General features: G+C 41.3%; 1 protein-coding gene across 15 annotated transcripts in view; it reads left to right on the top strand.

Annotated features, from left to right (window-relative positions):
• NFIA (nuclear factor I A) overlaps positions 1–16846 on the top strand; it is a 356165-nt gene that overhangs the window by 249269 nt on the left and 90050 nt on the right. For all 15 annotated transcript variants that reach the window (XM_054073812.1, XM_054073808.1, XM_054073809.1 and 12 more), the window contains one exon: positions 16260–16334. In XM_054073812.1, coding sequence (XP_053929787.1) covers positions 16260–16334 — 75 coding nt within the window. The remainder of the gene's footprint in view (positions 1–16259; positions 16335–16846) is intronic.

The following is a 16846-nucleotide window of genomic DNA, read 5'->3' as shown; positions in this document are numbered from 1 at the left end:
TGCACACAAAGGGCGCCGCAAGTTGTTTACAGCAGTTCATGTTATTCATTTTTTGCTCCTTTTTCTCCCCTCAGCACCATATCTTCGGTTATATGGCATTTTTTCTGGATTGTGATAGTGTCCAGATAGATGGTGGTGGTGGAGCAGTAGAAAGATGCCAGTTGATTAAATGTGCTGCTTACTATGTGCATTTCACGTCTGCTGTCTTAACATTTTTTTGTTAACCACTGTTGCAACGGAAGAAAATGCTGAAGTTTGACAGTTGGGAGTTACTGCCGAGTATGTGCTGTAAACTATATCATCTCTCTGCCTTCTCCCTTTCTCCCCCTCCTGCTGAAACCAAATGATTTATAAAATGCCTTCACATTCTTGAGTGAGTTCACACTATCGCCTCCAGGCACTGCATTGAGGAGTTTTAGGAGTGGATGGGAAACACAGGTCTGATAGCTGGTATTTTTCTCTGAAAGAAAAAAAAAGGTAAAAAAGGGCTGATTAAATTTAAAGGAGAAAAGTTTCCTGCTGTGCCCCAGAGTAAATCTACAGCCAGTGAAGCACTTTCTAGTACGCAAGAGATGTACGTGGTTATAGTATTTTTTTATTATTACACACTGCCATTGTTTTCCATTTTCATAAGATTCAATTAATGTAATAATTTTAGAGTGTCTCTAATCACTACCTCCCACCCTCCCTCATTTGTACTTGAAGCAAGGGGACCTGCTGCAAGCCACACTCTGGGATGAGGAGCTGGCACCTTGCTCCTGTCACTGGTAAAAGGAGGCACAAGAGAAAGACAGGGCTGCTACAGGGGATCTGAATATTTTTCTTCTTTCTCTGTGGTCTTTGCAGAATGCGTGGCTGGCACCCCAGGTCCTGGCTGCCGTGTGCCCTCCCATGGGCTCACTGCCCTGCTGCCCCCTGCAGCCTTCCTCCTGCCCCAGTCACTGCAGCGCTGGAGGACAGAAGAAGTGCTGCTTTGGTGGTGCAGTGTCTCTCTAGGGCACCCAGGGTACTGGACGGCAGTTTCCGGCTAGCTTTTAGCGAGGCATAAGGCTGTCGACCACCATCTTTCAGATTGTGTTGGACCAAACCCTTTGCTGGCGTTTCTTTTCCCAGGATCGTAAGAGAGGAATACTTCTTACGTAGCTTGTAACAGTCACTCACAGAGAATTTAGACCTCTGTCCCTGTTGTTTTTCTATTTCTGTTCCTTAGCCTTAAAATCATATCTGAAACAGAAGAAACAGCTCTTTGACAGCTGCATCCCCATCTGAAAGCCTGCTGGTATTTGGGGGTTGTCCCCACCTCACCAGCTTTGCAGTGCAGGCCACCTGCAATTTTCCCACATGTTATATCTCAGAGTCCTTAAAAATCAGGGAATTCACTTTCAGGAAATTTCCAGTAGCAGAACGCAGAGAGCTAGCAGTGTCCCTGGCGCCATGCAGAGGGGAGCCAATTTTATAGTACAGCAGAGCATGCCATAGCTTGAGCCACAGGAGGAAGGAAAGAGGGGAGAAGCAGGAGAGGATGGACAGCAGCTTGATGGACTGTGGTCACTGTGGTTTTGAGGTAGGAAGGGAACCCCACAGATTTCTGTGAGGGAAGGCAGAGAGCAGTGGTACGGTAGTGGCCCACAGCCCAGTTTAAAGCAGTAATAAAAGGAAGGGCTATGACAAACTGAACAAACGGCTGAGGAATAAAGCAACCTAGTATTAGTGAATCCAAATTTCTGTCTGTCATGGCCATGAAGGATGCATTTGCAGTAGGATAGGGAGCCGTCCACTGTTAAAAGGAGAGAAAAGTAAAGATCATCCCGTGTACAATATAAATGTAAGTTGTTATTACTACTATTGCTATGTCAGCTGTAAACTGTTCCCGTGAGAGTGGAGATGCAACATCATTGAAAAAGAATGTCTTACTGTGAAATGGGCAGCAGAAACAGTGTGGCATTATCTGGCGGGTAATGAATTTACCTTGGTGACAGATCATTATTCCCTCCTGCAAATGAACCAGATGAAGGACAGGAACACAAGGATAACTCAGTAATACTTGTATTTTACAGACTTCTGAATGTAAAAAAACAAAACAAACAAACAAATGGAGCCAGATATAAGTGTAAGGATAAAGAAACATGGCATGTCAGGAGACGTCACCTATGGGGAGATATAGGGGAGAAAGCAAATTTTCTTTCAGGTCTCTGCTAATACGATATATGGACTAAGGCTTGGATTTCATCCCACCTAACATTAGGCATTGAAATGAGGCACCAGCTATGAACCTAAAATCCTCACTCTCCCTCTATTATCAGTGGAGATGTTTGGTCTTCTGGGAATTCATCTCTCTCTGTTGAACCTCAGGGAGTTTTAAAACTGATACGTTGCAGCTTAATGCTGTAATTGCTCTGGACCTGAGATTCTGCTGCTAGAGAAAGTCACCCACCCCTCTCCTCCTCATCCTGAAAAGCCGGAGTAGACAGAGTTTGCTGCAAGAGCAAAGGTAGACCTAGTAGGGAGCCTTGAATTGACTGATTTCTTCAGGGCAGAAAAGTAAGACAGTGTATCTACCGCCCACATGTACTTTCTTCCTTTTTATGTTTTTCTCTTGACTTCTACAAAATGGGAGTTTCTTAGACAAGTTATCATACTAGAGAAGTGTTTATGCTCTGTGGAAGAATGTGTCTAGGGATGGGCATACTGGCAGCAAGAACTTCCTCCAGTGAAGTTTTGTTCTAAACTGCCCAGATGAAGCCGTTATTGAAAAGTAAAAATGTTCTGTTCCATTTCTTGTTTTCATTCTTTTATGCATCTGGGGACTTAAATTGCTGTGAAAAATTGCCCATTCTCACAGGATGTCTTGCCTAATTTTGCAGACAAGAGAGGTTCAGCTATTCCAATTACAATCAGATAAGAATCTGAAATGTTGGGATCACATCCATCCTGAGTTGAACAGAGACTTCCAAAATCCATCCATCATTATTTTTTCCTTTATTTCTGTATTTCAGTAATGCAGGCAAAAAAAGGAAAAGGTAAGAAATGGATGTGTATGCATTATAAACTGTATGGATGGGCTTCCTTTTTACCTGGGTTGCTTTAGTTTAGTGTAAAGGTCTCTGTGAGTAGAGTTGTTTTTCCATTTTCATTCTTTCTGTCTACTTGACTGCCGCTCATCAGCAAAAGATCTGCTTTTCCTCTAAAGTCAGTCAGCATACAAAGTCTCATAGTTTACATGCAGATTACTGTTAGAACAAGCCTGATAGCTGTCACAGGGCAGGTGAGCCAGGCTGCTAAGCTTGGTCCAAATTTTAAGTCCTAACCCCTGCAGTATCTTCACATTACCCCAAATACATGCAGGTAAGGCATCTGTCATAGGGACTACACCCCTCTGCCACATTTCTGCATTCCTGTGTATCATACTATGCTACACAAGGCTGACTGCTGGGGAGGAGTAAGACGGTCTAGAGACGCAAGCCTTCCACCATAGGAAGAGGATTGCAAAGGCTTAGCTGACCAGCCCAGCCTCTAGCAACAGATTAATCTCAGGCCCTCCTCACCTTTATACCAAGAGCATGTCTAGGCTGCTGGAGGCAGCCTTCTGGGGTGAGCCATTCTGCTGTTGTCTGCATGTTACTGTTGTCAACAAAGTTTGTTGAGGTGATTCCCCTGGAATCACCATATCTGCCACGCATAGGTTGAGCACATGAAATTAGATAACAGCTAAGAAGGTCCTTCTCTGCCTCTTCTGTTTACTTTTTAATCTTGAATCCTTCATAATACACTCAAAATTAGTGAACTCGGAGGCTGTCTTTGGGCTACAGTCTGAGCAGGTTACACAGAGAAAATAAATTCAATCCATGTTCTGGCCTGACCTTGGCCTGAACCTGGAAAAGTGAATGCCCCTGTCACACCAGCATGTGTCTGTAGAAGTACAGTAAACACAAACGGTGGTCACTGACCCTCTCTGTCATACAGTCCCAGTCCAGGAGTCTAGAGTTTTGGGCTTCCCGCCCAAGTACTTGTTAAATGTCCATTCTTAGTCAGTAAAGGAATGTAGACAGGGCATTCTGCCCTGCAAAACACAAATTTAGAATACAACAAAGTCTCAGTCATCATGCAGAGCTCTGCTGCTGGTCTCCATATCCAGCAGTCTCTTCCCACTGGACTTAGGCTGCTAGTTTGGGACTTGGCTGAGGGAATTATACTAATACAAGGGGGCTCTCCACTGCCGTCTGTAAGCATAATTGCCTGCCTAACCCAAGTGCATCAGTCCTTGGGAAGTCAGCCAATAAGTCTGTGGGGCTTCCTCAGCAATACCTGGAGGAGGCAGAGCCCCAGCGTAGCCTGGGTGAAGCCTAGGCTAGGAGACAGGAAAGCCTGAGTCATCCAGCGGAGAGGTTGTGCTGCTTCTAAAGGGCATGATAAGGGGTTGACATATTCCTTGTGGAGACTTATCACTGCCTTTGCTAGTCATTCCACCCTTTGTTCTTCTCTGGAGATGTCCCACATAACTCATGTTAAGTTTATGCAGATCTTGGTGGCCATCCAGAGATTCTGTGTTCAGTGGAGGCACGTTGCTCTCTGCAAGCAGGCAATGAGGACAACCTGTTCAGTTCCCACCCTTCAGTCTGCAGAGCCTCTGTGGAGAGGATGCTGCTGCACTAGGTGTCACTGCTATCTGAACAGAAGTTGCAAGCCTGTACATGATAGGTATATGGTGTTTGTCTACAGTGCCCTTCTCTGCAGTCATAAGCATCAGGTTTTGTGCTCTAGGTCTTGTGCAAGCTTAACGCATCCCTAGACAAGCATTACTGTGCTTCCAGACCCATCCCTATCTGTCTTCTCTGTCCCCAGTATATCAGAGCTTTATTCCAGTCTCACCATGATACCCTGCTGCCGAAGGTGAGACAGCCCAGGCACTGCTGGAGAAAAGGTCCCTCCCATCTTCCATAGAGGGGTCTCCCAGGGTGGCCCTGAGTGAACTCTGTGAGGCCAGTAAGATGGACAAACTGTACCCATGTTGTCATGCCATGACTAGTGGAAAGCCCCTTCCCTCCCCAGCCACGAAGATAATTGACATGTAAACCTAGTGGACGTCAGTCTATGTGAGATGAGGGCTTATCCAAGTTAGGAGTTTTTTTGGTTTGTACAAAGAATAGAGCAGTAATGGCCTTCTGGAGAGAAAACACCAAGCAATGCAATGGAAAGGACAATAGGTAAATAGAGTAACATGATTTGCATGGTATTTACTGTGAAATAAAGTTGGCTCACTGGTGGTGTCAGCAAAGGAGGTGTAAGAAGCAACTCTGAAGGGAGAGGAAAGCCTGTAGGGAAAGGTGGAGCTGGCTGATCCTTGTGTTCCATACCCAGCATTCTTATTTGCACGTTGCATTTGTGCTATCTAATCTTTAGCAGATATTTCTGCAGCTTCCATTATCATGGTGTCCAGTCACAGCCTTTTAAAAGTGCCTTGGTGTGAAAAGAGAGGAGTGCCAGGAAGGGAGGGTAAGAGGAAACAGCTGATGAAGTTGCTGGGATTTGTGTCCATATCACCCAGCAAAGTGAGGCAGGAAATCTGCCTGCCCTTGCCTGAACCTGGCTCCTCTGTCTCCTCCTGGTTGCTGGGCTTTTCTGGAGAATTCTGCCATATGCTCTGTGTACATGGATTACTCCTATAACTGTAAACTGACACGCAAATTTAAAAAAACAACCAAACAAACAAATTAAAACACCAGCACTTCTTTTTATAGCCTCCTAATTCTGTGTCCACTGGGCTTCGAGCTCCTTCAGTTCAGCTCCAAGTGTGTCTGCCAGAGTAACCTGGAGGGTACACTTAGCCACCAGCAGCCGAGGAAGGGTTTTATAGATCCTAAAATAATTACAGCATTGCTGAGTCCGGTTGTATAATTTCTTGGCAATATACTAATTAAAACTAGATATTTACACAAAATGCTTATTTAAACTTAAGACTTTTAAAAGAACCTACATGCTTATAGTAACTATATATCATGGCTTTATTGAGAACCATGTTTTTCATGCAGATGGAATTCTCAAGCTCTGTTATTAACATAAATGAGCCTACAGCTTTATGCTCAGGCTTGAATACTTCCAGGGCATGTGAATCATCCTGGTATTTCATTTCACCATCTAAAATTACTTTTAAAATACTGCATTTTTTTAACTCGCTGTTTTATGGCAATTAGAAATGGCTTTGTGTTTACTAGGAACAGAGAGTCCAGCAGAGCTGAGTGTTTAATGTGATGAATAGTGTTAGGAGCTCAAAGAAAAGTCAAATGCGTGTCAACACTTATCAAAGCTGTTCTGCTGCTCAGAATGACTGTTCGTGATACTTGTTTCATGATAAACTTCCTCAGAACACGATGTTACTGGAAAAAAAAATGATCCACTCTGAGAAATACGCAGGTGACATAGTTGAGTCAGCAGCTTGCAACAGTGACACAGGCTTACGTTTGTAAAAATCCCCACTGAACTTTTGTCTTCTGCATGCATATATCATAGCCTGAAAATCTGTCACCTCAAAAGTGTCCCATTTCTTGTGTTCACTTGGCAGCTGTTTAAACTAACAAAAACCTTTCCACCACCCTAATGAAGAGGTAGATTCCTGGGCTTAAAATCTTAATAGTCACAAAACTTTCCTCTTTCATAAGTAATTCGCTGTATAAATGTTAGTATCTCCAGTGACCACTGATACCTTTGGGGAAATGATAAACATGGAAAAATAACAGACGACTGTGGAAACCAGAAAATACTTCCTCCCCTATGAGAGGGTTTAGTTATTGAAGTTGTAAGCATTTCCCCATGCACAAGCATCTCAGCATTCATAGGTGGAAACTACCTCATGCTGTGTTTGAAATATCAACTGATGTAAAAGAAAGCTTTGTGCTTCACCATGGACCTTTCTTAGCCTCCTGCAGATGGTCCCTATTGCTGAAAAGAGACATGACTTGAGACAGGGAGACCTCCGTGCCATTTTTCTGTGCTACTCTAATCCTGCTTTACACTCATAAAGGACTTTGGTCCTTAAGCCCTTACCCTCTTTCTCCTAAATATTAAAATTATTTTCTTGAGTGTCATACCGTATTAAAGCAGAATGAAAATGGGTTTAACAATTGCTGGCATGGGGCTTCTGTACAGCATGTGTGTCACAAATCATGTCACTTTTCAGCAATAGGGCTGCTGCCAGCGGGAGGCTCAGAAATGCTCATGTTAATCAAAAATTTTAATTTCAAATCAAATTGACAGTTTACACATGGTGAGAAATGCTTCTCACCATGTGATATTTCAGTATGCTACACTGGGCAAAATGGGTGCACTTTCCTGTTAAGAATTTTGACTGCAGTATCTGCAAATTTATGGGTTTCAGTGTATTGGGTATGGTGAGTAGTTGATCTAAGGAAGCCCCTTGGAGAATAGGAGACAGAAGGGTTTTCATGCAGCCTGGCACTGGTGAGCCGCTGTTGGCACATGCTGCTGGAGAAATGACAGGTATTCAATAAACATCACTATGGTTAAGAGGAAGATTTAGAAGAGGGAGGGGCTGCAGTGCTATAAACAGGATTTGAAACAAATGTGCTTATTTCAGTCCGCGATTAGTCTGAATACCTAAGTATTCCACACCAGTTTTTAAATATCCTTACATTTATTTTCACACTGATGTTCTTCACACAGCATCAACAATAATATTTATGGCACTAATACAGTAGCTAAATTCTAATTTGAAGCAATGTAAGCCCAAGTAAACTGCACTTACCAAGGCATGCTCTGTCGATGTGAAGACCAGAACGTGGCTACGTGTTGCATTTACAGCATGCAGCCCCAGCATCTGCCCCCACAAGCCCTTAATTCTGCCACCAGCATTCTAGAAGGCAGTAGACAAAATTCAGGAGGCAAAATTTCTGTTGATACTTAATGAGGAGTAAGAGGAGAAAGGACAGTTGACAGAGTGTGTGCAATCTGCCTCCCACAAACGAATCGTAGAAACTGATGTTCTCAGGCTTTACCAGAAATACGATGCTGACATAAAAAAAAATGACCAGCTGAAAAGAAATTATCTTTACGTTATTCTCTTTAGGAGGTTTTTCAGCTCTCTGGGGGTCCTAAGGCGAATGCAATGTGTAGCTCATGACACTGGAGCTTTCCTTTTACAAAGGCCTTGCAGTGGAGAAGGAGCAGGGATGGCAGTACCCACCTTCTTGTATCTCCCCCTCCAGTGCCTGTATTTATCATTCGTCTGCAAGGGTGAGAGGGTGAGTGGGTGCCCATTGCTGGCAGCACATGCTCTCAGCATCCCTGGGAAGCTCAGGGAAAGCAAGTGGTTTCTCTGGACTCATTTGGACATTGACTCATGCTTCACACTGTGAAGCCGAACTGGCAATATCACCGCAGACCTTGGAGATCACAGCTGTCAGTGCTCTTGTAACCAGGGTTGATATGAAAATATGAAGATAAATAACGCCTTCATATTATTATTTTCAGGGAGGCAGGCTTTTCTTTTTATTACTCTTTTTATTGTTGGATGCCATAAATATTCCAGAATTATTATCCCAGGGTAGATTTCATCTCATTTACTTTGAAAGGCTTTTGAGGAGCGCATTATTTTATAAGCTGCCAAATGAATATGACCATTTATATTGATTTTTCTTCTTTTCTTTAATATTTGCTTTTTGGATTGAGGACCTGAAACAGAAATATGCTAATTTAAGACATCTGTTGTTTTTCGAGCTATAGGCCCCTGTCAGTATTAATGCAGTTAGTTTATTTATCGAACTTGGTATGTGGTAGAGAGGGAGATTCTTAATTTTTATCATTATATCAAAAAACTGCATTTAACATTTTTCACCCACATGAGTACTAAAAAGTACCCTGTGTTAGGAGTCATCAGAAATGAAAAACCACACCAGGCATTTTAGATCTTGGAAAGGTTTTAATTGCCCAAGATCCTTAACACGAACTCAAAGGGCTTTCAATGTTTCAAGAAGACCTTTGTCTTCAAGTGAAAGGAACTATACTTGTGCCTTCTGCTTCGACAAAACCTGACATGATTGATTCCAATCTATAATCGGTTCATTAACATTAATAACTTGCCATTAATTTCACTATCTCTGCACTTAAATACAAAATTATCTGAACCTCTTAAGAGCTGAAGCTGCTGTGAATCCATACAGGATTGGGCTGTTGGTGACACCGCCGGCCTGATGCCGCGTTTGTTCTGGTCCACGTTTATTAATTTGCTACCCAGACTCTAGAGCTCAATATGACACATATTGGAATAATAATTAGGCATTGTTATTATTAGAGATTCTAAAATGATATGGGTGTGAAAGGGGACACACTGTGAGATGTTACGTGTGCATTTCTGTTCTGATTCGCCTTGGGAGAACACTCACCGTGGTGGGTCAAGTGGATTCCCTAGTGAAGGCATGAGAGTCCTTTCTCCAAGCCTCGGAGAGAGTCCTTTCTCCAAGCCTTTCTCCCAGTGCCTCGGGATGTTGATTCCCAGTGGTCATCAAGAGTGTACAAACTGTATGGAAACAGAGCCGAACTTGAGCACTGGTATCAGAAACAAACCCGTGAAAGCTAGCAGCGCTTCACAATTTTACTGTCTGCTAATGCAGACTTTTTAAAACCCAAAAAGGCAAATCATGTACCAATGGTTTTGCATATTGTGAAGGGTTAACAAAACTTTCATTATCACACTCTATTAAGCCAGGACCAGGAAACAATTTCTAATCAACACTCAGATCTGGGCAGGGATTGTGCACTCTTTTGTAGGAGGCCTCAGATCTGTGTTCTCTATTCTCACATGCTCACTTCCAGCTGTTGTCATTGAAATCCTACATAATCTCCTTGGGTCAAAGGGCAGTCATCCATGACTGCCGCTGTTAGGAGGTTATGCTGATTTCTGTTGTCAAATATTGGCCCTTTTCTCTTTCAATCACTCCCATTCTACTTTTTTTAACAAGAAAGATCCAGCCTAGAATTGTATTACATGACTTTAAAGTCTTAAAAGTGTTCCTCTATTGTACTAACACGACATGCCCTGGACAGTCTAATCCATCCTGCTATGGGCCACAAAGAAAGTTCTGGTGCTTCTTAAAACCTCAGCCAAAGGCAGGTAGGCAAGCCAGGGAGAATAACAGCATATATGACACATGGCCCAGCAGTTATTTTATAAGAAAATGTTTATTTTGTCCAAGGTGAGCATTTGCTGGGGCATTAAAATGAAATGGGAAATAGCAAGACAAAATAGAAGTGGGAGCATTTCTCAGGGAACACGAGGGGTTTCTGTATCAGCTTTAATACGTAATATCTTGCTTAACTCTTCTATAAGAAGTCCATCAAGTAAGAATGTGGTGCAATTTACCATTAAAGGTTTATAACTTACAAATTTGAAGAGTGCATTTTGTACAAAGCAATTAAAATGAGGCTGTTGCACCAACTCTGGAGATTGGTATTTGGGGTCTGTTGATAAATGCGGATTTCATTACAGTTATGTGCAATATTCCGGCCTGTGTACAGCTTCTTGGTGCTGTCTTCCATCTGAATGGGAGAGACCTTCACCTGCACTGGGTATTGCAGCTGGGATGGTCTCTTCCATCTCCACATTTTTTTTAGATACAAAGTTAGCATATAGAGTTTGGCTCCATAGATCTAGCTTTCCATTTCCAGTGTGGGATAGTGACCAGCTGTCTCTTGGTGAGCTTCACTGCCATAGCCCTGGGCAGGGTGAGTAGGTACAAGCACTTGGGCAAGGGCTGATCTGAGCCCGATGCGCTCCCTCTGCCACTCACACGTGCTCTGGAGGTGGGTACTTCCCAGAAGCAAGGTGCAGCGTCCTCCCTGTGCGTGCCCATGGTACACGACCACTGTGCCGGACTGCCTGTGCGACTCTGTGTCTGCAGAGGGTTGTGTTTCTGGGAGGAAATGTAGTCCTGTGGCTGTGTGGCCGGGTCAGCCCAGGCTTAATAAACTCACCTTCTGATTAAGCAGAACAGAAGTGTTGTGAAGGTCTTGACTGAAGCTTCTATATTCTGTTTTTTCTTTTTGCTGGAAAACACAGATTAGGACTAACTCTGTCCCTCCCATCTCCTCAGCCAGTGCAGCTAGGGAATAGATAGTCTTTTGGGAGTTCTCGGGGTGATCCAGGTTCCCTCTGATAACATCCCCTCTCTCAAGGCCTGCATGTGCTGTGTGATACAGACATTAATTTTCTAATCAATATTATTGCTCACATTGTTTGTGAAACATGGGATTATCTAGGTAGAGGATAAAACCAAAAGGAATCAAGTTGCACTTCGAGTAGAGAGGGCTTTTCTTTTAATCAGGCATTTGGTTAAGATAATAGGCTTGAGACCCTAATTGATTATTCCTATTTTAAGGTTTTAAGATGGCTATGTATAGTGAGATGCTGAACATGAAAAAAAGCTTTAGAAATGGCTTCAGTGCTAGTTTGGGGCACTTGTGTAATTTCAAAACACTGAAAAGGAATCAAAGTCTCCCAAAAAGCTGTTCTCAAAGCTTAATGCATTGTCACTCGGGCTGTAGTGCAAGAAAAGTAACGGGAGTCGGGAGTTTTTCATCTTCAAAGGGGTAACTCTCATTTTTATTTAATCTTGAATTCCTGGAAGCTAGCTGTATCTCTGTTTGGAAAATACCTTCTATATTTATGCTGCAATCTAACTATTGTATAATAAAAATAATACTGTTGGATTACACAAGGAAACCTGCTAATTAAATAACAATAATAACTTGAGCACCTTGAAAACATCTTCTGATATTCAATTAAGGAACAACAACCCAATGAACTTTAACCTATAGACCATATTCAGACTTTCTACATAAAAGTAATTGCATCAGTCATGATTTTCTCAAGCTACAACACAAGCTTTTGATTGGTAGTTCAATGTCTGAGACTCCTTTTTACAGCATTAATTGGGAAAGCAGACAATACTCTCCCTGTAAACTAGATTTTAGGACGAAGGTTAGTTGCCTTTGTACACATTTACTCATTGAAATAGGAATGTTTGCTTAATAATTCAAAACAAATAGCATTAGACAACAAGTCCTAATCCTGATTTCTCCTCTGCCAGTGTAAATTAGGAGAAAATTAGGTGAAACTCTATTTGATCAGTGTAGAAAGACTTGTTTAAAACTTCTTTGAGGTTAGAATTAGGCTCCAGCAGGTCAAGCCTTTTCATCTGGCTTCTTTGCTGGTGTCTAAAAGAATATGCAAATCACATTATGAATTTTCTCCCCAATTATAGCAGTGATCAAGTTATGGGAAGGTGATGGTTTTCACGTGGTATTTGTTATGATAGTGTTGCTTCATGTTTGTATGCTATACCGAATGTGGGACTAGGTAATGGTCTATTATTTATTAGTTAGCATCCTGCTCTGCTTCATTCAATTCCATTTTATTAGCCTGGGTTTTTTTCCTCCTTGGGCGAAAAACGATCATCCTCGTGAGCAGAACTGAGGTCTTGTGTAATAAGCTCTAGCTGGACCTAGACTTGGGTTGAAGGCAATGATTCCACAATATATTTAAATACCTGCTTAGCTTTGTCAGCCCATCTTTATTTGGCAGCGCAAATAAAACTGTGCTTTAGTCAAGCATGTGATTAAAATTAAGCATGTGCTCTAAGTGCTTTGCTGAGTCAGGGCCTGCCTTGGCTAGCCAGGTGTCTTAATTTATACTCAGAACTTCAGTGAATGAGCTCTGTTAGTTTTTTATAAAGTGAGTAAAAATCCTCTCATCCTCATTTGGAACACCTGCTTTACTACCAAAATGTGACTGTTGCACAAAGCTGCAGAGATAACCTGATCATACACAGCAATTTCCGTGTCCTGTCTTTGGGATATTTAGCAAAAGTATCACAGTGCACATATTGCGGTAAAGTGCTATATGAAAAGTAAATCTTGCAAGCTTTCAAGACGTTTAATCATCTTTTCAGTAAAAGAGCTCATTAATGCTAACATCTGCATATGAAATTGCTTGACTTCACCTATTTTTTTCTCATTCAGAATTAAGTGGAACAGGAAAATTGATATATTTTTGCATTTCGACCCCTGTTAATAGGCGAAAAATGTTTAATTCACCTATTTTGTCAATCCTGCCCTTTCCCTGTCATTCTTCTTTTACACGTCTAGCTTCTTTGTCCTGTTTCTTTCATTTTCTTGTTGCACTGTTATCACAGCTCAGCAAAAGCTACAGTCTTAGTCCTGGATTTTGCAGTCTGAACCATCCAGGCAAACCTTTAATCTTTCATGCAGTTCTACTGAACTGCGAATTCACGGACCAACCGTGCATCGAAATGAGTTCGATACAACTCTAACCCAAGGGCATTGCTTTTATGGGTATCAAGATATTATTAATGATTGGCGAGACAAGCCTCTGATTTCCTAATGTTTATAAGTAAATAGCAAATTGGGAGAATTGTGAAATTCACCTTACATTTGTGAAATGTTTATTTTCAGTATTGAAGGATGAAAAATGTAATCACTCCTGTTGCGTGCTGTTTAATGATTACTATTACTTGCACACAAATAAGAAATTTTCCTATAGAAGCAGGTGGACATTTCAAGTATAACCAGCAAAATAAGAATAATGAAGTTACCAGGCCCAGGCTAACTTACTCAACTTTTATCATGGCCTACAGAACCCTGAGAGCTAGAATGTATTTAACATCATTCTACAGCATTTTAATTTCTGGGTTTGCCTGTGTTTGCTAGGTTAATGTAACACGGTTAGCTGTGCAAGTCATGTTTTTATTGGATGATTATAAAGGGCTCTAGACTATCCCTTCAAAAATCAGCTAAATATCCTACCGTAGCTGTAATTTGTTTTTTACTTTTATATTTAAATTTCACCTTCACTCTTAGTTCAATAGGAACCTGCCTGAGAAATGCAGGTGGAAATGGACACCAGAGCAGAGCCAATGTGGTGCGCTGTGGAAAACCAACACGTGACAGATGTTTGTAGCATCGCTGAGTGCACTTCTGGAAGTTGCTCAGACACTGCCATGATGAGCACAGTATGAGAAGTTATATAGCATAGACTGGCTTCCCTGCAAAGGGCTCTGCGGAGTAGTAAGCGTCCTGGCCCTGATCCAGCAAGGCACTTAAGCATATGCTTAATTTTAGGCACATGAGTGGTTTCAGCGAAGACCTAAGAGAATTATTTTTAATTCACAGATCATTTAATTCAATAGGCAGGTCTGCTGCAGCATATGAAAAGTAGATCTCCATATTAAAAATACTTGGGAAATTGTCAATGAACAAACGTTGTATATGGCCAGCAACCATTTCTAAAAAGCAGAATGATGTAGTCATCACTTTTATTATGGCAAAATATAAAGCAGATCAGGAAACACATTTATAATTATCTGAGAGCTGTTTCTAAATTGAAAATAAGGAAAAATAAAAGCTTGTAAGAACATTTTTTCACTTGAAGTAGAGAAAAATTTATTCTCTTGATGTAAATAAAAACCTTGTTTGCAGATTGAGGAATTTGTTTGTGTTGAATTTCAGCATCAATTTCAATATTTTATAGTACATTTATCTACAGCTGGAGCATGACAGATTTGTGTATATTTATATGTTTGTGTACATAATACATATGTATACACACATACACAAGGATGCCCAAAGATATACATATACACAGTTTGAAAACTCATCATTATTGCTGAAGTATAAAAACATGCCTGATGTAGAAACTTGTCTCAAGTCTGTTAGCTTAGTGACTGCATTCATCTGGCACCATAGGATGCTCACAGAAACAGGAGTGTAGTTCTGTGCAGGAGCAGAATTCACCGAGATCTTGGCTGGAGAGGAATGGCTGATCTCCCTCCAGATCTCTCCCAAACCTTTCCCTGACACAGTCCCTGACATGTCACTCTCTGTAGTCCTGCTCACAAGCTATATTTCTTTTCCTTCCCATTCTGCAGAAGAAGTGGCCATGGATTATGGGTTTGGAGTTTTTTTAAAAAACCTCAAAGAAAGCAAGGAGAACAAATGTGGAGTTTGCATTAGTCCTGTTGCTGTGGTTGTTAGAGGAAGGTGCATGCACAGGTCGTGCTGTGATGAGCGCAGGGTACCAGAGAATATACTGAACATAAAGAAATGGCACTGAATCTGACAAACCATTAACAATGGAGCAGATGGTGCCCCAGCAAAACAGTCAGTAATATATGTGTGCGTGCGCTGGAATCAGTGACTCTAAGTAGGACAACCTAAAAAGGTATGCCACTTATCCTGTGGACAAGTAGGACTTTACAGTTCTTTCAATAATCTCTTTATCCTGAGATTTGTCCTTTGACCCTGATTTCAAAAGCAGGAGGTCAGTCTGGCTGACTAACTGCAGACCTCTAATTGAAGTCCAGATATGTCCTGCATGAACTGCTGGATCCCACTCTGCGCACTTACACTGGGCTGCAGCCTGAAAGCTGCTCCTTTTGTAATTGATCATACCCGTGAAAATTAAATGAACATTTGGTGGTAGACATGTTTTCAGAGAAGAAGGAAAATACTGTTATGTAAAGTGTAATAACATTTTGATACCAAGAGTAGAGGCATTCCTTGCACAAGGGAGGCGAGCATGGAAGCATACACCCTGGTTCCCAAAGACAGTCCAAAGCTCAAAGTTAGAACTTTTCTTGTACAGAGATAGATGTTTTTATTTCAAAAGCTACTTGTAAATATTAGGAATTTTTTTCATGGGAAAGATATTAATTTAATTTTTTTTTAACCAGCTGCTATTTTAAGATTTCCCTGGTGTAACCTTAGAAAATGAAGACTACATCTTTAAATCTTGTTTTGTTTGAATGAATAGGTAGATAATCCTGATCAGATGTTTCTTTAGAGAATAATGTTTAAAACGATTATAGAACTTAGCTGTCCTGTCTGTTTCCTAGGTACAGTATTTTCATTTCAATTGTGAAGTCATTAGGGGTCATCCAAGGTAACCGTTTATTAAAATAGTCCTCTTTTGTTTCAGATTTCCTGTTGAGATGCTTTAACATGTAAAAATCTCCCCGCTGATGTGTCATGTTAGCTTTCCTAACCTCTAGATAGAAACCACAAAGCAGCCTACATAGCTGCATGACTAGTTACCCACCTACATAAACAATAATTACTGCTAAGTGGGAAATTAGATGTCACATTTTAAGTCTAAATGAAAGTAAAGCATTTCAGAATACTGTCATTAAATGCTTAAAGCTAATCGCAGTTCTCTCACTCTGTTTGTTTTGTAGGACATTTGGGCTTCCAGGACAGTTTTGTCACATCAGGTGTTTTCAGTGTGACTGAGCTAGTAAGAGTCTCACAAAGTAAGTATCATTTTGTGTCTGGTTTGTATGGTTTCTGCTTTCCCGTTTTTTTTCTTTGATTCTTACCATGCCCCTTTCCCAATTCAGAAATAGCATCTTGAGAACTGAGTGTCTCTTCTCCCTGCTTCTCAACAGTGGACAGTTTTATGTGCCACATCTTTTAATTTGGGAAAATAAAATAGCATAATTACAACAAATTAAATAAAAATATTTTAATTCTGCAAACTTGAATGTATAAGCTGATGCAGTTGACTGGTACCAAGCTGAAAGTGCACAGACTCTGTATCAGAGTGCAAATAAATGTCTGCAGAGATCAGCTTACCCAGTGGATCCCTTGCAGGATCCAAGGACTGCATTTTACACAGACCTCTAGAAACAGCACAATCTGTGCACATATGCCTGGAAATTTTCTTATGCTACTTTAGCACATTGTGTCCACCCGTGACATGCATACATGCGTTTGTACGCCTGCAAATTGGTGAACTCATTAATAATGTCAACAACTATACCAA

The sequence above is a fragment of the Cuculus canorus genome, chromosome 8 (genome assembly GCF_017976375.1).
Source record: "Cuculus canorus isolate bCucCan1 chromosome 8, bCucCan1.pri, whole genome shotgun sequence".
Classification (NCBI taxonomy): domain Eukaryota; kingdom Metazoa; phylum Chordata; class Aves; order Cuculiformes; family Cuculidae; genus Cuculus; species Cuculus canorus.
This window is presented reverse-complemented; position numbering and strand designations above follow the sequence as displayed.